We start from the raw sequence: 22767 nt of genomic DNA, 5'->3' as shown, positions 1-22767 counted from the left end.
CATACACAAATTCAAAACACTACTACTCCCACAATTAAGAACAAGTGATCAAAAATAACAAATTCACATTTGATTCAATTGCTGACACAATATTTATCTAATAAAATGGCAAAACTCTTTTTAGCAAAAACTAAAAGAAAAAAGTTAAAAACATTTGTATGGTGAAGCTAATTAATTTATCGTTTTTGGAAGTTAAAAAACTTGATACCATATGCAAACACAAAGAAAAAAATGAGAATCCAAACAATATGCATCACAGCAACAACCGGAAGAAAACTATGCTCAAACCCGAAGCTTTGTTTGAGGAATTGCTTAACCGAAACATTAGCAGCTCCAGGTACTTCAACAAGAGTTTCCATATTACCCAATTGAGATACTACTACTCCATAGAGTGTCCAAGCTATAGGACATGCCCAATAATACCACCTCCACCATATAGGCATTAACTGTCACAAATACAATCACCTTTTTTAAAATATATCAAACAAAAGTTGTTTTTTAATGGGTTAATGTCATAAAAATTCACCAACTTTACATGTTTTCTCATTTTATATAGGATACACAATAATAGTAGTGGAAACGATAGATTTGCATATGTAGAATTAAACAGAAAAATAACACCAATATAAGTTTAAATTTCAATTTTTTTATTTGAAAATAAAAGTTAAGGCACTAAATTGACAAGTTTAGACATTAAAATTGAAGATATAAAGTGATCATGTATTGAGATGAAGAATTGATACCATCCTGGGAATGATAAAACCGGTGAAAAGGTTCCACAAGGAAATGAAGAAGGACATGGCAATAGCAGCAATTTGGTGATTCGGAGTCAAAGCAACAACCATCATCCCATACATTGTGAAGTAGAGAAAGCTGGTGGCGAAGAAGTAGAAGAACCACAGGAACTTCCCCACTTTCCACTCAAATCCAATCATCCAGAAAAGGATCAGACAGTAAACAAAAGTTTGAATTGCAACATATATCACCTCTATTGCCGCCTGCAAATGTACAAGTTGTTTCCTTATGAGTAGTTGATAACATAGCATAGCATAGGTGGAATAACTGCAAATCACCCAAAAGTGCAATAGATAAAACTCCATTCGAGATAGCGGAACAACGCCTATTTGCTCGTGTTCTCAGGTGGACTTCCGGTGACTTGGGCTGTAGATTACTCTGTGATTTATCATTACTACCATTTTGTAAACATAATAACATGAAATTTCTTACTTCTTTTAGTATAGCCTATAGGCTATGATGCACATAGACTTTGAAGAAGCCGGGTTTTCCGTAAAAAGTTTCTGTATCTGAAACTCTTAGAAACTCGTATGAAATGTATCGGGCCCATTTTCATAAATAATAAAAATTAGATACCCATTTCTTAAAAAAAACTAAAGAATTGGCTATAAATAAAAACAACTAATTGGTGAAAAGTTTTTCCTCACCTGAGCAAATGCATAAGGCAGTGCAGAATACATTCCAGCTGCTCTTTCACGGTAGAAAGCTGTTCTTTCAATAGCAACAACAGGTTGAACAGAAGAAGTATTGCATGCACCAAGGAATAACACTGCGCTATTAATAGCTCCCAAGAGACTCATAAGATCTTGTTGTTTAGATCTGTTAACAGAAAAATATCCACTTAAGCAAAACTACCTTTTATCTAATGTATGGCACTTCTGTTATATGACAATTAATTAAGACTTACACTTTCTGCCCTTTGTCGTAAAAGATGAGACCGAATATAATACCAATGATTACTGTCAAAAGGAATCGGACAACATTGTATTGAGGATTTCTCCAGTAAGACCAATGTTGTTTCCAAAAGCATGCCTTGCATTGAACAATTAATGGTTGTGAGTACTTTGTTGGGAAGTAGAGATCCTTCGAGTCTGATGGTGGAGTGCTAAGCTCTTTGATATGTTCTTGATTCCTCCTACAAGTGTTTGGATAATAGAAAATAAGTAAATAAAACTAATCCCCTTTTGCCATCACTCTCAAACAATGGAGTGATATTCAGACTTACTGGTAAAGAGTGGAGTTGGAAAAAAATTCTGCAAAATCTACATTCTGTTGTGTCTCAAAAGAAGTAGCACTAATGTCAAGCATCCATGTGGCAGGGTTGTAGCCTTCCTTGATCTTAGGAACTCCAGGAATGGCCTTGTATTAAGTTAAGAAGAAAAGTCAGCGATGCTACTAGCTAGTCTATGTTGCACAGAAGTTTGTCGATTTAACATTTTGTTTCCATTTATGAAAATGCTTGTGAAACTCCAAAAATTTGTATTTATAACATATTCATATGAAAAAAAATGTATTTTGTTTCTCATTTTAGTGTTTCTTCGTTTCAGTATTTTTTGTTTATATGCAACATAACTACTAGTCTATGAATCTGCAAATGAGTTAACGATTTCTCCTTTAGACATGAGGAACAACAATCAACTCCACTGTTTGATCCAAATGAAATTAAGAATGAAATTACTAGTTGTCAAGTACTCACTTCAAAGTATTCTATAAGCTTGTGAGAATGGCGACCAAGGGCTCCGGCATAAATGACTTGACCACCTCTTTTCATCAACAATAACTGCAAGAGGCACAATATTGAGTCATATTATCTTTAAGAAAGGGAAAAAGTAGAAACATAAAAAAAAATCTAGTAAGTTCAATAAATACCTCATCAAAAGACTCAAAAATGTCTATGCTTGGTTGGTGAATTGTGCATACAACTGTTCTACCTGTATCCACAGTGTTTCTAACAGTACGCATAACAATGGCCGCGGCTCTGGCATCAAGGCCGGAAGTTGGTTCGTCCATGAAGATTATTGAAGGATTAGCAACCAATTCTACAGCTATTGTCAACCTCTTCCTTTGTTCTGTTGATAGACCATTTACTCCTGGAAGTCCAACCAGGGCATCTCTTATAGAATTTAGCTCAACCAACTCCATAACTTCTTCAACAAACATCTATATAAATCAAATTAGAATCATCACACAAATCTTTACAGTGAAAAGAGTAAAAAACAAAGATAAAATAGTCTTTCAAGAGAGAAACAATTATTACATAGAAAAAGTATATGAGAAAATGCTACATGCCTTTCTTGTTTCTGTATCTACATCTTTAGATAGGCGGAGCCAGGCAGAATACAGGAGAGACTCATACACAGTAACATGTGGTGAATGGATATCATTCTGTTCACAATAACCGCTTATACGAGCAAATGTTGCTTGATTCTTTGGGTAACCAGAGATGCTCAAAGTTCCTTCAATATACCCGGTGGTCTTTCTTCCAGCTAAAACATCCATTAATGTAGTCTTTCCAGCACCACTTACACCAACCAGTGCTGTTAATATTCCTGGTCTGAAAGAACCACTAACATCTTGCAGCAGTTGAAGGCGGTTTTCTTGCACACCTTCCGATCTCATTTCCTGCAACAGAAAACTGATCTTTCATCTCAATATTGCTCATTACAGTAAATAACGTTTTGGCACATGATTCTTAAGAATATGTTGAATTTTTTTCATTTATATATATAGACTTAAATTCAAAATATTCAGTCTCAAACTATAATACTTCATATGCATTGGAACTCAACAGTATCCAATCTAGCATGTGATGCCTCAGTGATAAATAATTAATAACTGGTTATTACACGCTATAATAACTTACTTCAGCCTGTCATTACCATTTTCTATTTCACCTTACACTATTCTTACATGCCAAGTCTAGTAGGTTCTGTATTATCCAATGTCAGATAATATGTCAGATGGTGTAAAACCAGAGAATGACATGTTCTATAAGCAACGACTTACAGAAGGCATATCTACAAAGTAGTTGATATGGTTGAACGCAAGTGAAAGGGGTTGGAAGGGCAAAACCATTCCTCTTTTTGTTAAATAACTTGCAGCAGCAGAGCCATCTGAAGAATTTCTAATTTCCATATCAGTACCTGCAATCATTTATCAAATTCTTGGCCTATATAACTTCGTATTTGTTATGATTCTAGCAGAATATTTTCCGTTATATTTTCTTATTTGAATGTTTCTTGTGTTAGGATGTATGTTCCTCCATTTTGTATAATTTTCAAATTGCGCACATGTGGTTGGATTAAGATTTTGATTTTTCAACTGATATATATCTCGTACAGTCGTAACTTGCAACAACATAAGCAGTTTAGGCAAAGATTTAAACCTTCTTGTCCATGTTTGCATGAGTGTGAATCATCCTTATCTTTATTCACAATGACAGCTTTTGAATCTCCAATTGCTGAAACGAAATTGAAATTTTTCACAAATGATTTTACCATCCTCAATAAAATTCGCACCGAAATCATTATGTAAGCATGAGATAAGATGACTTACGATTCAAGTAAGTTAATGCTGCAATAAATAAGATATTGAATAGAATAGAGAACCCAAGTAGGGCTCCCACACAAATCCAAAACCAGTAGTCATCAGTAAAGAAGCCTCTAGCTTTCAGAAGGACTTTGCCAACTGTAGGTGCATCAATCCTGGGGTCTGGATTAGGCTATATTAGGCAGCAGTTAGTGATGTATGTACCAAGAATCTACTCTGAAGAAATAAAAGTACAAGAAGAACTTACTGCACTCCATCTTTCATCTAGGAATTCGTTCATGACAATAGCATTCTGCCCATACATCATAGGAGAAACATAGTAGCCCCACACCATCCACGGTGTAATATCGTCTGTTATAATAATGAAATGGGTGCTACCAAATCATTATTCAGTGAAAAGAAAGACATTCCAATGATTTACAATATTGAAATAGTATAGAGAAGTTAATTAACTACTTGCCTCGGGCAATTACAAATCCTCCAAGCAAAAGAACCACGAGCAAAGTGAAGCTACCAAGTGTATTTGCAACAACTTCTGTTCTTCCAAGAGCAGCAATGAACCGAAAGAGCGACAGAGCCGTCTGATGTATGCTAAAAAATGCTAGGAACTGTCTGAAAAACCTGATCAAGTAAAATATACTTAACGATTGTTAATTCCAGTAGTATTTTTTGTTAGATTCCATCTTAAAATCAATTAGCAATAAGTGGAGAGATTCAACTGATAAATAAACACAAGTCCAAATCACAAATACAACCAATGTTGGATAACACTTCAACACTCTCCCTCACGAGTAGCATGACCGGGCCGGGCAACCAAACTCCCCTCATGAAACATGAGACGGGCTAAAATTCAAATTTCAAATTGTGTGAATGGACAAGCCTCTTATGCTATTTTAAATTCCATCTTAAAACCAATTGACACTAAGTGGAAAGACCCAACGAAGATATAAACACATTGTTCGTTACCAATTGATGTTAGTGAAAACACAACAATTGTTCAAAAGCAAGAAGAAAGATTGAAACCATTTACCTGGTGGCAGAAGGAGCAAAACCAATTGTATAGTATGTTAGACAAATCCATATTCCTGATTCCAAGAATGACAATGGAATCCTAAGAACCCATATTGGTAAAGCAAAAGCCCATGCTGGGTAGAATAATAAGTCCCTCTGTTTGAAGAAGACAGGTAGCCTGAAAACGGTCAATGCAAGTTCTGCCATTCCATTAAACATCACATTAATTAGGCTGAAAAATAGAGCTCCAAAAAATTTCTGTCCATCTGCAACAGTCCCCACTTTCATTTCTGTCCTTAGGAACATAGTGAAAGCGATTATTGACATTATTGTTATCTGAACCGTCTTGAATATATAGATAAAGGAATTTCGCTTCATCAGCAGCCATTCCCGTGAGAAACACGCCTTGAACAGTTCCCAGTTTGAAATTCCATACTTATCCATCACTACTGCAGCAGGGTGAGCTCTTTGTTTATCGTATGCAACGCTAAGATCTGATTCAAGTTGTTGGCCAATGTGGAAAGAACTAAAACCTTCCACCAAATCTGGAACTGATATAAATGTATAAGGTTGATCCTTGTTGTGCCAATATTGTTCTTGGTCCTTCCGGGAAGTTACTTCTTGCAAAAAATCAGCAACTCCTTTCCTTTCAGGGCATTTAAAACCCATATATTCGAAGAATTCTAGGATATTTCCACGAGGACCTTGATAGACAATCTGGCCATCTGAAAGTAAAATAACATCATCAAAAAGATCAAATGTCTCTGGTGCTGGCTGCAAGAGAGATATGATCATGGTTACATCCATAATATGAACCATTTGCCTCATGAATCTACAAATTTGAAAAGTAGTGGAACTGTCCAGCCCCGTTGATATTTCATCCATCAGAAGTACTTTAGCTGGTCCCACTAGCATCTCACCTGTATTCATCAAGGATGGCAGCTATCAGGATGGTATTCAAGCTAGCAACCAAAAAAAACAACAATGCCATGAAATAAAATGGAGCATCAAATCCAAGCCTACTAGCTACAAGACCAAGAAATCAAGATTAATACAATGATTTGTAATTTTGACTTATAACCATGAAATCCAGATCATAGTGAGCAAATTTTAGATAAGAAATGATATTTTTCAAGTTTATAACCTTGTCTGTGAAAACATACCGGTGGTCACACGCTTCTTTTGTCCTCCAGAAATGCCTCTTCTCATCTGATCCCCAACCAGAGTATCCGCACAAATATCCAACCCAAGTAACTATTGAAGATTCAAAATAAATTAATCTTCAAATTTGAAAGAGAGGAACAAGAAAAGAAGAATGAGATGGAACCAAAACAAAATATAGACAACAAACCTTGACAACATAATCTGTAACTAAACTAGTTTTTTGGCCTGACATTGCTGTGGCTTTCATGAATGCATCAATCTCAGGGTCTGGCTTAATTCCTGCAGCTTTCTCTCGTCTTGAAAGTTCTACCAGCATATCATATCTTGCTCCCACACCTAAATTGCGACCAGAGAAATCAAATGTCTCTCTTATTGTCATCTCTCCATGGTGAACATCATACTGACTAATATAAGCACAAGTTCTCTGAGGAATAAACTCATGCAGTTCATGACCACAGCACGTGATTCTGCCCGATTTCTGCATGCAAACAATTGAAGATAAATCAACTCATGAATTATGATACATAAAGAAGAAATCATGCAATTAGGAGAGTGATATAACACCTTTAGATCCTTATCAAGTTTATCAGCAAGTGCCAACAACAATGTTGTTTTCCCTGCACCAGGAGGACCAAGCAGCAGGCTCATCCTGCGAATTACAGTGCAAGCAATAATAATTAATGATAAGTATCAATTTCTTCCAATCAAACAATAATTTAATGTAAATGTACTCCAAAAATTATAAATTTAAGGACCCAATTTAACGTTAAGAGTCACCATTAGATATCTATCTTGACAATTTGTCTGTAAACTGCAGATTTTTTAACATTGTATGTCATCAATTCTTATTCAATCTGTGAATTTAGTATCATAAAAATATATACCTCGACGGTTTGACAATTCCATTGATATCTTGAAGAATCTTGATTTTTCTTTTCTTTGATGGAGCAAGTCCCATCCACGCAAGAACACTCTATTTGAAGATTAAAATGGAAATCAGAAATTATCCAGTAAGAATTTGACTTGATTACTTAACATATATATCTAATCTTATAATTAGAGTTCAACCAAATAAACAAAAAGCTTAATTTTCTTTTGTTTTCTAAAATTAAAATATGAAATTATTATTAGCAAATAAGAAAAAACCTCAATTGAATTTAAAGTAACATTAAGCAAAGTAGGAAGAGCTCTGCTTCCCACACGAACATCTCCTTCCACCGATAAATGCTCATACCTAATTTCAATCTTCGGAATCTCAATTCCGACCCTGAACACAACAACAGCAATTTTCCAAATTCAATGTGATCATAATTAAGTTCATATCTAGTCATAACCAAAAAAACTAAACAAAAAACCTATGAGTTATAGCTCAAATGGTATAAACGCGAGGCAATAGCCTAGCATTCTGCGGAGTCGTGGATTCATTTTCTCCCACAACCACACCCTCTAAATTATCAAGAAAACAGAAAAAGTAAAATTTGATACCTGTTAGTTCTTTCTCTAAGTCTCAAAAGAAACTTTTCGTTATCATCATCAGCATCTCTCAAAATACTTTCCATTAACTGTTTCTTATCTTGCACTCCAAGTTTCCTAACATCAAATTCTCTGATCTGAATAACACTTCCATTATCAACTACTTCTCTCAGCATTCCTTTTCTTAATCTCTCATATGTCGGTAACCGCTCTATCGCCGCCCACCGGAGCTCCTCCTCGTCGTCTTCTCTCCTTTCACTCCGGCTAAACACATCACGTCCATCAGTCCAGCTCCGCCTACTGCACGACGCAAAACTACTCCTCCGGCTTCCGGAGGATCTGGTTCTCGCTAAATCTTCGCCTGCAATCTCCTCCGCCATTTCCGGCGGCTGTCACTCTTCTTTTTCTTTATTTACGTTAAACCGTTACCAAAATCTTCGTCAAGCTCTTTCTTATTTGGTGATTAGAAGTATCTGAATCCTCCATATCGACGGTCAGGCAATTGCCGGAAATGGAAGCTTAAAATTTACAAAACGAAAGTGGAGAGAGCGCGTGTTAGTAGTATAGGTTTGAACCTTTTTTTTATGAAATAGGAGAGATTTTTAGGTAGACTTAGTCTACCATGTCATCCGTAGACTTAGTCTACCATGTCAACCTATCACATTTTGATGAGAAATTTTTGTGTGAACCAAGTTCGCCACGTAGGATTATGAACTATCCATTTATTGAAGGACACGTGTCAATAATAAATGTGATAGCCAATCATTAAATACCATATTAATTATAGTTAATATATGATCAATAAATGTAATAATTAATGATTGGTTATCACATTTATTATTAACACGTGTCCCTCGATAAATGAATAGTTTATAATCCTACGTAGTGAACTTGGTTCACACAAGTATTTCTCTTGACGACACGTCATTAAAATAATAGCACTATCGTAATTTTGTTCATTACTTGTTTACATCTTTGAATAGTAATATTATAATAGTGCCATTATTTTAATGACGTGTCAAAATGTGATAGGTTAGTATACGGATGATGTGGTGGATTGAGTCTACCTAAAAATTTCTCTATGAAATAGACGAGTTTTTACACTTAAAAGACTGAAAGACGATATTACCCTCAGAGGAGTGTCAGGTTTTACGATAGTGAAGAGTGTTTAGCTTCTAAAAAGGGTATTTTCATAAAATTAATATGTATGTGGTCATTTTGTTTCAAGAGAAGATGTATGCAGACCTTAAAATGCTACGGGATCTTGAATGAGAGTAAATGTAGGCATTTGAATGGTCAAATATTTGAAATGCCACGTAGATCTCAATGTATATAAAGTAACATCTGTATTTGTTAGTGAGCTTCACTTGTCAATTTTTGCATTTTACTTCAAAGTTGTTGTATTCAGCCACCATATTGCTATGTTCCAAAGTGATTCTATCAAGCGTTATAAACCTAATCATTTAACTAATAAATAATTCGCTCTTCCGTATTAAAAGCTGAATTAAACAATTAAATTATAATTATTATAACGAAAATTAGCAAATTACTTAAATTGTAAAAATATTAGCATTTATTAACTCTAAAATTTCAACTTAATTTACATACCTTAACGTGTTACTCATTTATTTTTTTACTCTGCCGATTTATTTTTTATACTCCATTTACACTTAACATGTTTTATTCAGAGTTTCTTCTTCTTCAGCTCATTCAAAGAAAAAAAAACAAACAATTCAATTATTCAATTCAATTTTTCAGCTCATAACAATTCAAAAATTATGGCCTCTGTTCTTCCATGGAAAAAAAATCCCGGCGATGGCGGTGGGGTGGTCGGAAAAAAGTGAGAAGGCCGAAAAATGGTATCGGTGGTGGGAGTCGAATAATGCTATCCGTATTATTTTTAATAACTTTGTTTTGGTTTGATTGAGTTATGCTTTTAATTGAATTTGAAAATTAAGTTGAAACGATTTAAAGTTTGAGGGTGTAAATATTTTTTTAAAAAATCAAAGTATTTATTTGCACTTTTAACCTTATATTTGCCATGTTGGCACATGTGTGACACGTCACAACGCCACATAAGTAAAATTGCGTGCCAAATTAGAGTTAGATATTATTGAAACGAAATCCAGCGTTTCAGGACAAATTAGATAAAATTTAAAGGTTTGAACTTTTGTAAAACTTTCATGAAAAGATTTGGCCTTTTTTTGTTATTTGGTCTAAAAAAAAACAATAAATTTATCAAATAATATAAATGCACCAAAATTATTTGTAGATAAATTACTTCAACTGTATGATAATGTTATGATACTTAGATAATAACAAAGTAAAATCATAATTATTTAAATATCCATAGTAAAAATATAAATTTGAAAAAAAATTAAGGTATTTTTTTTAACTTTTCCGTACGTGTTGAGATAAAAAAGTACAAATATTTTTATTTTTGGAGTAAATACGTAGACTTTTCTCTGCCTAATGTAGCTTAAGACTTTTTGGTTATAGTAATGGATTTCCAGTCCCGGAAGACGTATCCAAACATGAACGAATTATATTTGAAGGAATTTACAAAAAAGACTCCTTTTTCTAACTTATTTGTTATGAATAACGGATATTAAACACTCCAAGTCACTGAACTTACTTGTTATTACATAAAGAATATTAAACTTCATTTTATTATAAAAAAATCACTAAACTATATATTTTGTTACAACGAGATGTCACTCATATAAAACGAACCGTTTTGACACTAAAACACACCGTTTTTGCTTATGTGGCAAGCCAGAATTACAAATGCGAATATAATTTAGTGACCTTTTTATAATTTTCGATAAGTTTAGTGACCTTTTTATAACAAAATTTGACCGAATCCGCCGTAGTGACCTCCCGTTGTAATAAAAGATATAACTCAATGACCTTTTTGTAACAAAATGAAGTTTAGTACCCTTTTTATAATAACATATACGTTCAGTGATATAGGGTGTTTAATATCCTATGAATACCTCATTTGTGAATATTTATTTTTTTATCTCATTTTTCTATTGTTTTTAGTTGTACTTCCAACTAAATTTAACTTATTATCATTTTTATTCTCTTTATTTTTAAACATGTGTACAACCTTTTCTTCTTCTTCTTCTTAATTCGTCTTCTTCTTCTTCTTCTTAATTCGTCTTCTTCTTCCTCTTCTATCCGCTGTTTCTTTTCGTTCCTTCTTTTATTCCATTCCAATGAAATTTCTTAATAAATGTTATTTAATGTTTCTAAAATTCATCTAGTATCTTCAATCTATATCACAAGAAACAAAAAATACAAGATAAAGAAGAATCCGCAATGAAAAATTCGATCTAATTCGTCTCAAAATAACAAAGTTTTCCGCCATTGCTATCACTGATCTTCTTAATCGGAATTTTCTTTTTCTTCTTCCTCTTTCTATATTGCTAGTAATTTTTTCAATTTTTTTTTGAAATCGTCATTTTCTTCATTAATGATATTTTGACCTGATTTTTAATGTTTTTAAAATTAATTTTAGAAACCGTTTGAAATCGTTTGAAATTATTTTTTGGATAGTGTTTTAGACTGTTTGTAACCTTTATAAACTATTTGAAACTGTTTTTTTGAAAATATTTGAAAATATTTTTTTGAAAATATTTGAAACTGTTATTTTTGATACTGTTTTTAGAAACCGTTTTAAACTGTTTGAAACTTTTGTAAACCGTTTGAAATTTTTTTTAACCATTTTAAACTGTTTAAAACCTTTTGTAGACACTTTGAAACTTTTTGTTTGGAACTGTTATTTTAAGGACTGTTTGAAATTGTTTTTAAAAACTTTTATAAACTATTTGAAACCTTTATAAAATATTTGGAACTGTTTGAAACAATTTTTAGATAAAGGTTGTAAATTGTGATTTTAAAAATTGTTTGAAAGTGTTTCAAATTTTGTATAAACCGTTTTATAATCTTTATAAACCGTTTGAAACTATTTGAAATCTTTATAAACTGTTTGAAACTATGTATAAATGTTTTTTAAAATAGTTGCAAAACTATGTTTACGAAACCGGTTGAAACTGTTTTTAATAAATTTTTAATTAGAGAAAATAAATTAATATTTCACAATGTTCTTTTGTTTTGGAAAAGTTATGATCGTTGGGTCTAAACTCGAAGCAAAATTTGAAGCGATTTAATTACGAGTTAAAAATTCGAGCGGGTCTGAAATTAAATTTAAAACTAGTAATAAAATTTTAAGAAGTAATAACGAAATCGCATGAATCAATTTATTGAAATGTTATGAGCTAAAAATTTATAATTGATTTGCTGAATTCTTTTTTTTAATAAGATGAAAAAGAGAAAACAAAAAAGAAGAAAAAGAAGAAGAAGAAGAAAAAGTTGCTAGGATGTAAAGTATATATGGACAACAAAAACAAAAGAGAAAGATAAAAAACTAAACATGAAATATGCCGAGGTAGAGAAATAAAGGTGAAAAATCAGTGTTAAAAAATGTTAATATTTTATTTTTTAGGTATTCACCTAATTATCCCGTATATTTGCCCGTTAGAATAGTGGAGTGGAAGCTACAAGTTAGGGCTCTAAAATTATATAGAAAATTAGGTCGGTGCCCGCGCGTTGCGCAGGTGAAATTGAATTATTTTATAGCTTTTGAAATATTTAAATTCAATTTATAAATTTAATGTTAAATTTGCAAATTTCTCCAACTTTTTAATTTGCGTTAAATTAAATAATTTAACTTTTTAATATCAATAAAATTCTTATAATTTTTAATGTAATATAATTAAATTTTGTGACTAAACTTAAAAATTGTATCTAATAACTTGTAAATGTTATTAATAATATAACTCTTCAAATTTCTAGCCATAAAAATTTTAGAATTATATAAATTCAAATCTACTTGGTTTGATTTTAAATTAAATTTTAAAAATATTTTGTTTTATAACCTATAAATATCAATAATATATGAAAATTCTTGAAATTCTTGAAATTTTATAATTTATAAATTTACATAAAACTCTTCAAATTTGATGATATAAATTTATAAATTTATAATTTTAAATAATTAAATTAAATTTTAATTTGTTTTCATATTTTTAACATATAAAAGTATAAAAATTCTTTTATATCTCATAATTAATTTTTTTTAATCTGCATAATATTATTTTTAATAAACGTAATTTTTAATAAGATATATTCTTAAATTATTTATTAATTTAATATAATATAAAAAATTTATTGATTGATTGATTTTTGAAAAATTATTTCTATAACTCACAATAAATAAATTAAAAAACTTAATATTAATTGAATCTATAATTTGTAAACATGATAATATTATAATTTATGATTAAATTTTATAAACACTCTTCATATAAAAACCTATAATTTCTGTTATTACATTAAAATTTTAAATTTTTGTAGCCACTATTTTTTAAAGATATTATTGATTAAATTTTCAGAATCTTTTTATATTAAATTACTTATAAACATTTGTTATTCATTAGAACTTTTTTATTGATACATTTTCTAAAATATTATTGATTACATTTTTAAAATCTCTTCATGTTAAATTACTTGTAAATATTAATTATTCATTAAAACTTTTGAATTCATAACTGTTAGACTTTTAAAATTCCATAAGTTTGAATTCCATATTTCATAACTTATAAATATTATATTAATTAATAAAAAAACATTCACTATACTAATAAATAAATTTTATATTGAAATTGCCACTTGTCAAAATATGCTTAATTTTAATTTGGAGTTCAAGGTTATAGTATACATAGATATAGATTTTGCATTGCATATTATCTCGAACCAAAGGACACGAGAAACTAGTAACATTTTCTATATAAGAATTTTTTTTGAGATCATGTGAGACTTGATTCATATAAAAAATTTAAAACTCTACTGCTCCCACAAGAACAAGTGATCAAAAATAACAATCTCACATTTGATTCAAGCAAAACCAGGCTGGAAGAATATACAGTTGATTTGTTGATACATCATTTATCTAACACAAACTAAAACAAATAGGCAAAACTTTTTTTACCAAAAAAAAAAAAATCAAAACACTTTATATGGTGAAGCTAATTTATCGTTTTTGGAAGTTAAAAAACTTGATACCATATGCAAAAACAAAGAAGAAGAGGAGAACCCAAACAACATGCATCACAGCAACAACTGGAAGAAAATTATGCTCAAACCCGAAACTTTCTTTGAGAAAATCCTTAACTGAGACATTACCAGCACCGGGTACTTGGACAAGAGTTTCCAAATTACCCAATTGAGATATCACTACTCCATAGATTGTCCAGGCTAAAGGACATGCCCAATAATACCATCTCCACCATATAGGTATTAACTGCCACAAGTACAAGAAACAATTATTTCTGCGGTGTTTGAACTTTGCTATTTTCAGCGTCTAACATATTGTTTGGTTTAGGGGTTGAGAAAGGAAAGGAAGGGAAGGAATGGTTGTAAAATTTCAACCCCTGTTTGGCAAATTTTTTTTAAAGGTTTGGAGGGGTTGAAAAATATTTCCCAACCCCCCTCAACCCTCATATGCCAACCCCCCATATTGGGGTGTTGGATTATTTTTAGAAATCCTTCATTTACTTTATTATTTTCCCAAACATGGAAGGGTTATGCACAACCCTTACCTTCCTTTACCGTCCGTTACGGTCCCTTACGGTACTTTACTTTACTTTAAAAACCCGTACTTTACTTTAATGCCTTCTTTCCCAAACAAAGCCTAAATTTTTATTTTTATTATATTAGTGTTTCAGCTTTTTTAAAACACAGGTGATTTTAATTGTTTTTCAATCACGGGTGTCGCTAAAAAGATAAGAATAAACCTCATATTTGCTTAAGTTTTTATGTCATAGTAGTTTAAATGACTTATTTTATATACTTTGAAATGTTCAATTAACACGAAATAGAAGTTCTAACACTAAATTAACACGATAAAATGCATATGCATTATTTAAGGTATTAAGGTTAAGAATTATACCATCCTGGGAATAATAAAACCGGAGAAGAGGTTCCATAAGGCTATGAAGAAGGACATAGCAATAGCAGCAATTTGGTGATTTGGAGTCAAAGCAACAACCATCATCCCATACATTGTGAAGTAGAGGAAGCTGGTGGAAAAGAAGTAGAAGAACCACAAGAAGTTTCCCACTTTCCACTCAAACCCAATCATGGAGAAAAGGATCAGACAGTATATAAAAGTTTGAATTGCTACATATATCACCTCTATTGCTGCCTGCAAATATACAAGTTGTTTCCTTATGAGTAGAAAATCTTTATAAATTACTACCTTTTTGTAAGCATACAACATGATTTTTTTAGTTCTTTTAGTATAGGCTATATTGCACATAAACTTTGAAGAAGTCGTGGAAACGTTTTTGTTTTCAAAACTCTTAATAACTCATACGAAATGTTTTGGGCCCATTTTCATAAACAATAAAAAGTAGACACTCGTTTCTTTAAAAAAACTAAAGATTTGCCTATAAATAAAAGAAACTAATTGGTGAAAATTTATTTCTCACCTGAGCAAATGCATAAGGCAGCGCAGAGTACATTCCAGCTGCTCTTTCCCGGTAGAAAACTGTTCTTTCAATAGCAACAACAGGTTGAACAGAAGAAGTATTGCATGCACCGAGGAAAAATACTGCGCTATAAATGGCTCCCAAGAGATTCATAAGATCTTGTTGTTTAGATCTGTTAACAGAAAATTATTCACTTAAGCAAACAAATTTTTATTTAGTATATAGCCCTTTAGTTATATGACAATTAATTAAGACTTACACTTTCTTCCCTTTGTTGTAAAAGATGAGACCGAATATAATACCAATGATTACTGTCAAAAGGAATCGGACAGCATTGTATTGAGGATTTCTCCAGTAAGACCAATGTTGTTTCCAAAAGCATGCCTTGCATTGAACAATTAATGCTTGTGAGTACTTTGTTGGGAAGTAGAGATCCTTCGAGCCTGATGGTGGAGTGCTAAGCTCTTTGATAAGTTCTTGATTCCTCCTATAAGTGTTTGAATAATAGAAAATAAGTCGGTAAAACTAAACCCTTTTTGCCATTACTCTCAAACTATGTAGTCATATACAATCAGACTTACTTGTAAAGATTGGAGTTGGCAAAAATGTCTGCAAAATCCACATTCTGTTGTGTCTCAAAAGAAGTAGTACTTATATCAAGCATCCATGTGGCAGGGTTGTAACCTTCCTTGATCTTGGGAACTCCAGGAATGGCCTTGTATTAAGTTAAGAAGATCAGTCAATATTAGTGTAATGCCTTAATCTACTAGTCTATGTTGCAAGGAAACTTGTTGATTCAATATTTCGTATCCATTTAAAAGAAACCAAGACTTTATTTTTAATGTTTCCTGTTTCAGCATTTTTTTCGTTTTCATGCAACTGGCTACTAGTTTATGAATCTGCAAATGAGTTAATGATTGCTCGTTTAGACATGAGCAAGAACAAACAACTCCACTATTTGACCCAAACGAAATTACTAGTTGTCAAGTACTCACTTCAAAGTATTCTATAAGCTTGTGAGAATTGCGACCAAGGGGTCCGGCATAAATGACTTGACCACCTCTTTTCATCAACAGTAACTGCAAGCGGCCATTATTGAGTTATATTATCTTCAAGAAAGGGCAAAGATGTAACTTAAAAAAAATACGTAAAATTAGAAAGTCTAGTAAGTTTAATATATACCTCATCAAAAGACTCAAAAATGTCTATGCTTGGCTGGTGAATTGTGCATACAACTGTTCTACCTGTATCCACAGTGTTTCTAACAGTACGCATAACAATGGCAGCGGCTCTGGCATCAAGACCCGAAGTTGGTTCATCCATGAAGATTATTGAAGGATTAGCAACCAATTCTACGGCTATGGTCAGCCTCTTCCTTTGTTCTGTTGATAGACCATTTACTCCTGGAAGTCCAACCAGGGCATCTCTTATAGGATTTAGCTCAACCAACTCCATAACTTCTTCAACAAACATCTATATAAATCACATTAGAATCATTAGACAAATCTTTACAACAGAAATAGTCAAAACAGATATGAACCATTCTTTTCAGATAGAAAAAATATTACATAGAAAAAAATGGATGAGAAATGTTACATGCCTTTCTTGTTTCTGTATCTACATCTTTAGATAGGCGGAGCCAGGCAGAATACAGGAGAGACTCATAGACAGTAACATGTGGTGAATGGATATCATTCTGTTCGCAATAACCGCTTATACGAGCAAATGTTGCTTGGTTCTTTGGGTAACCAGAGATGCTCAAAGTTCCTTCAATATACCCAGTGGTCTTTCTTCCAGCTAAAACATCCATTAATGTAGTCTTTCCAGCACCACTTACACCCACCAGTGCTGTTAATACCCCTGGTCTGAAAGACCCACTAACATCTTGCAGCAGTTGAAGTCGCTTTTCTGGCACACCTTCCTTTTTCATTTCCTGCAACAGAAAACAGATCTTTCATCTTAATATTGTTCATTACAGTCAATAACGTTTTGGAACATGATTCCTAAGAATATGCTCAATGTTTTTAATTTTTATTTATAGACTTAAATTCGAAATATTCCAAGTCTCAAACTAGAACTCTTCATATGCATTAGAACCCAGCAGGGCATTCAATATAGCATGTGATGCCTGAGTGACAGATAATTATGTAATGAGTTATCATACGATACAATAACTTCAATTGTCATTACCATGCTAAATCTAATAGGCTGTGTCTCTTCCAATGTGAGATAATATGTCAGATGGTGTAAAAACAGAGAATGACATGTTCATTAAGCAACGACTTACCGAAGGCATATCTACAAAGTAGTTGATATGGTTGAATGCAAGTGAAAGGGGTTGGAAGGGCAAAACCATTCCTCTTTTTGTTAAAAAACTTGCAGCAGCAGAGCCATCTGAAGAATTTCTAATTTCCATATCAGTACCTGGAATCATTTATCAAATCCTTAGTCAATATAACTACGTATTTGTTACGATTCTAGCAAAATATTTTCCGTTATATTTTTTTATTTGAATATTTCATGAGTAAGGATGTTTGTTCCTCCATTTTGTATGATTTTCAAATTGCAAAATGTGGTTGGATTAAGATTTTGATTTCTCAACTGATATCTATCTCGTATAGTTGTTACTTGCAGTTGCAGCAATATAAGAGGTTTAGGCAAAGATTTAAACCTTCTTCTCCATGTTTTCGTGAGTGCGAATCGTCCTTCTTATCTTTATTCGCAATGACAGCTTTTGAATCTCCCAATGCTGCAACGAAAATAAATTTTTGCACAATGATTTTATCGATATAATTCGCACATAGATCCTTATGTAAGCATGAGATAAGATGACTTACGATTCAAGTAAGTTAATGCTGCCATAAATAAGATGTTAAATAGAATAGAGAACCCAAATAGTGCTCCAATACAAATCCAAAACCAGTAGTCATCAATAAAGAAGCCTCGAGCTTTCAATAGGACTTTGCCAACTGTAGGTGCATCAATCCTGGGGTCTGGATTAGGCTATATTAGGCAACAGTTAGTGATATATACCAAATAGTATGAAAATATTCCATAATAGAACAAGAATCTACTTTAAAGAAATTAAAGTACAAGAAGAACTTACTGCACTCCATCTGTCATCTAGGAATTCGTTCATGACAATAGCATTCTGCCCATACATCATAGGAGAAACATAGTAGCCCCATACCATCCACGGTGTAATATCATCTGTTATAATAATGAAAAGGGTGCAACCAAATCATTATTAATTTAAAGGATAAAATGATTTACAAATTTTGTTAAAATAAGAACTTGTTGGCCAATGACTTGATGTAACTCCAATATTGAAATAGTATAGAGAAGTTAATTAACAGGGTCTTACCTCTGGCAATTACGAATCCTCCAAGCAAAAACACCAAAAGCAAGGTGAAGCTACCAAGTGTACTTGCAACAATTTCTGTTCTTCCAACAGCAGCAATGAACCGAAAGAGGGACAGAGCCATCTGATGTATACCAAAAAATGCTAGGAACTGTCTGAAAAACCTGATCAAGTAAAGTAAACACAATGTTATGAAATATCAAACCAAGAGAGTCTAGTTAGTTCTATCAGTATTTAGATCCACAAAATGTCCGTATCTAATTGATGTTAGTGAAAACACAACAATTGTTCAAAAGCAACAAGAAAGATTGAAACCATTTACGGTTTACCTGGTAGCAGAAGGAGCAAAACCGATTGTATAGTATGTTAGACAAATCCATATTCCTGATTCCAAGAGTGACAATGGAATCCTAAGAACCCATATTGGTAAAGCAAAAGCCCATGCTGGGTAGAATAAGAAGTCCCTCTGTTTGAAGAAGACAGGTAGCCTGAAAATGGTCAATGCAAGTTCCGCCATTCCATTAAACATCACATTAATTAGACTAAAAAATAGAGCTCCAAAGAATCTCTGTCCATCTGCAACAGTCCCCACTTCCATTTCGGTCCTCAGGAACATAGTGAAAGCAATTATTGACATTATTGTTATCTGGACCGTCTTGAATATATAGATAAAGGAATTTCGCTTCAACAGCAGCCATTCCCGTGAGAAGCACGCCTTGAATAGTTCCCAATTTGAAATTCCATACTTATCCATCACTACTGCAGCAGGGTGAGCTCTTTCTTTATCGTATGCAACGCTAAGATCTGATTCAAGTTGTTGGCCAATGTGGAAAGAACTGAAACCTTCCACCAAATCTGGAACTGATACAAATGTATAAGGTTGATCCTTGTTGTGCCAATATTGTTCTTGGTCCTTCTGGGAAGTTACTTCTTGCAGAAAATCAGCAACTCCTTTCCTTTCAGGGCATTTAAAGCCCATATATTCGAAGAATTCTAGGATATTTCCACATGGACCTTGATAGACAATCTGACCATCTGAAAGTAAAATAATATCATCAAAAAGTTCAAATGTCTCTGGTGCTGGCTGCAAGAGAGATATGATCATGGTTACATCCATAATATGAACCATTTGCCTCATGAATCTACAAATCTGAAAAGTAGTGGAACTGTCCAGCCCCGTTGATATTTCATCCATCAAAAGTACTTTAGCTGGTCCCACTAGCATCTCACCTGTTTTCATCAAGGATGGCAGCTATAAGGATGGTATTCAAGCTAGCAAAACTTAGGGAAACAATTATTAAGAAGATAACGAGGCCACAGATTCTATAAGTTCAAAATAGCTAGTAACTAAGAAGACGGCAATGCCATGAAATACAATGGAGCATAAAATCCAAGCCTACAAGGTACAGGACCATGAAATCAAGATCATTGCAATCATTTGTAATTTTGAATTAGACCAAGAAATCAATGAGTGTACATCTTCTGTATTGGATTAGACCAACAAGCAAAACAAAATTTAGATATGAAATGTTATTTTTCATGTTTATAACCTTGTCTGAGAAAACATACCAGTGGTCACACGCTTTTTTTGTCCTCCTGAAATGCCTCTTCTCATCTGATCCCCAACTAGAGTATCCGCGCAAATATCCAACCCAAGTAACTGTTGAAGTTTTAAGAAAAATTAGTATACAAATTCAAAAGAGAGGAACAAGAAAAGAAGAATGAGATGGAACCAAATCAAAATACAGAAAACAAACCTTGATAATATAATCTGTTACTAAACTAGTTTTTTGGCCTGACATTGCTGTGGCTTTCATGAATGCATCAATCTCAGGGTCTGGCTTAATTCCTGCAGCTTTCTCTCGTCTTGAAAGTTCTACCAGCATATCATATCTTGTGCCGACACCTAAATTGCGTCCAGAGAAATCAAATGTCTCTCTTACTGTCATCTCTCCATGGTGAACATCATGCTGACTAATATAAGCACAAGTTCTCTGAGGAATAAACTCGTGCAGTTCATGACCACAGTACGTGATTCTTCCTGATTTCTGCATGCAAATAATCGAAGATAAGTCAACTCATGAATCATGATACATGAAGAAGAACTCATGCAATTAGGAGAGTAATATAATACCCTTAGATCCTTATCAAGTTTATCAGCAAGTGCCAACAACAATGTTGTTTTCCCTGCACCAGGAGGACCAAGCAGCAGGGTCATCCTGCAAATTACAGTTTATGCAATAATTAATGATAACGTACCCTACAAGTATCGATCTCTTCCAATCAAACAAAAAGCAACAACAATTTAATTCAAGGTACTTTATATGACCCATGTTTTCCGTCAAATAACTGTCAGACATAAATAATTACCAAATTTTCCTGTAAAACTGTAGAGCTTAACATTGTATGATCATTTCTCATTCAAACTAGGAATTAGTTTCAAATTTTTTGTTACCTGGACGGTTTGACTATTCCACTGACATCTTGAAGAATTCTGATTTTTCTTTTCTTTGATGGAGCAAGCCCGATCCACCCAAGAACACTCTATTGGGACGAATAATATAGGCAATCAGTAATAACTTAACAAGATTAGTTAGGATAAGTCTAATCTCATAGCTGGAAAAAATAAAGAGTTCAACAGTACCTCTATTGAGTTTAGAGTAACATTAAGCAAAGTAGGAAGAGCTCTGCTTCCCACACGAACATCTCCTTCCACTGATAAATGCTCATACCTGACTTCGATCTTCGGAATCTCAATTCCCACCCTAAAACAACATCAATTTCACAAATTCAATCATTTTTGGGGCGATTAATCTCTATAACTGCAAACGAACGAGTTATAGATTAAATGATATAAGTATTATGCATGCATCATTCTGCTAAAGTAGTGGTTCAATTACTCTCACAAGCGCTCACACAATTATTAAAAAAAAAAAACTCAATAGCTGTGAGATCTCAAGTTCATATGGAGTTAGAACCAATAGAACAAAACAAAATTGAATAATTATTAAAAAGAAAAATTAGTTACCTATCAGTTCTTTCTCGAAGTCTCAAAAGAAACTTTTCATTATCATCCTCAGCATCTCTTAAAATACTTTCCATCAACTGTTTCTTATCTTGCATTCCAAGTTTCCTAACATCAAATTCACTGATCTGAATAACACCTCCATTGTCAACTACTTGTCTCAGCATTCCTTTTCTTAATCTCTCATACGTCGGTAACCGCTCTATCGCCGCCCACCGGAGCTCCTCCTCGTCGTCTTCTCTTCTTTCACTCCGCCTAAACACGTCATGTCCATCTGTCCAGCTCCGCCTGCTGGGCGAAGTAAAACTACTCCTCCGGCTTCCGGACGATCTCGTTCTCGCTAAATCTTCTCCTGCTATCGCCTCCGCCATATCCGGTGGCTGTCAGTCTTCTTCTTATTTAATTTACGTTTAAACAGTAAAACTTCCTCGTCAAACTCTTTATAATTTAGTGATTAGAAGCACCTGAATTCACATATCGCCGGTCAGGCAATTGCCGGAGAAGGAAGCATAAATTTACCCAAAAAAATTAAAATAGAAGTTGAAGAGAGCGCGAGTTAGTATTTTAGGTTCGAACCTATTTTTTAGAACATAATAATAATAATTGTTTATTTGTTTATGAAATAGACGACTTTTCGACTGAAAGACGATATTACCCTGAAAATATCAGGTATTACGATGGTAGTTCTTTTTAGGCCAAACCTATCTTTAAGACCCTGTACTTTCACTGTTTTTTTATCTGGTCCCTTTTTTAATCTTTTTTCTTTATCTAGTTCTTTTAATTAATTTATTTTAAGATAAAAAAGAAGTGTATATTACACTCTCCATGAAACA

At 33.0% G+C, this 22767-nt stretch overlaps 2 protein-coding genes across 3 annotated transcripts; both read right to left on the bottom strand.

Annotated features, from left to right (window-relative positions):
• Positions 1-82: 82 nt before the first annotated feature.
• Positions 83-8606, bottom strand: LOC126680223 (ABC transporter G family member 39-like). Of its 2 annotated transcripts, XM_050375301.2 has the most exons (20): positions 8005-8606; positions 7666-7786; positions 7404-7492; positions 7084-7168; positions 6707-6997; positions 6519-6609; positions 5375-6275; positions 4805-4965; positions 4592-4695; positions 4351-4516; positions 4181-4255; positions 3802-3938; positions 3085-3417; positions 2665-2955; positions 2492-2575; positions 2021-2154; positions 1703-1930; positions 1443-1614; positions 744-998; positions 83-446 (listed from the first exon to the last, which is right to left on the bottom strand). In XM_050375301.2, exons 1-20 carry the CDS (start codon positions 8370-8372, stop codon positions 177-179), a joined length of 4356 nt encoding a protein of 1451 aa, XP_050231258.1. In that variant the 5' UTR covers positions 8373-8606; the 3' UTR covers positions 83-176. The 2 variants fall into 2 exon arrangements, with proteins under 2 accessions (XP_050231258.1, XP_050231262.1); XM_050375305.2 differs by lacking the exon at positions 7666-7786 and having other exon boundaries at positions 8005-8091.
• A 5318-nt stretch (positions 8607-13924) lies between these two features.
• LOC126680219 (ABC transporter G family member 39-like) lies at positions 13925-22525 on the bottom strand. Its single transcript, XM_050375287.1, has 20 exons — positions 21938-22525; positions 21554-21674; positions 21365-21453; positions 21044-21128; positions 20667-20957; positions 20479-20569; positions 19239-20139; positions 18913-19073; positions 18655-18758; positions 18386-18551; positions 18220-18297; positions 17836-17972; positions 17149-17481; positions 16731-17021; positions 16544-16627; positions 16130-16263; positions 15808-16035; positions 15549-15720; positions 15008-15262; positions 13925-14359 (listed from the first exon to the last, which is right to left on the bottom strand). Exons 1-20 carry the CDS (start codon positions 22303-22305, stop codon positions 14090-14092), a joined length of 4359 nt encoding a protein of 1452 aa, XP_050231244.1. The 5' UTR covers positions 22306-22525; the 3' UTR covers positions 13925-14089.
• Positions 22526-22767: the final 242 nt, after the last annotated feature.

This window comes from Mercurialis annua, linkage group LG1-X (assembly GCF_937616625.2).
Source record: "Mercurialis annua linkage group LG1-X, ddMerAnnu1.2, whole genome shotgun sequence".
Classification (NCBI taxonomy): domain Eukaryota; kingdom Viridiplantae; phylum Streptophyta; class Magnoliopsida; order Malpighiales; family Euphorbiaceae; genus Mercurialis; species Mercurialis annua.
Note: the sequence above shows the minus strand (reverse complement) of the source record. Positions and strands in the feature narration are given on the sequence as shown.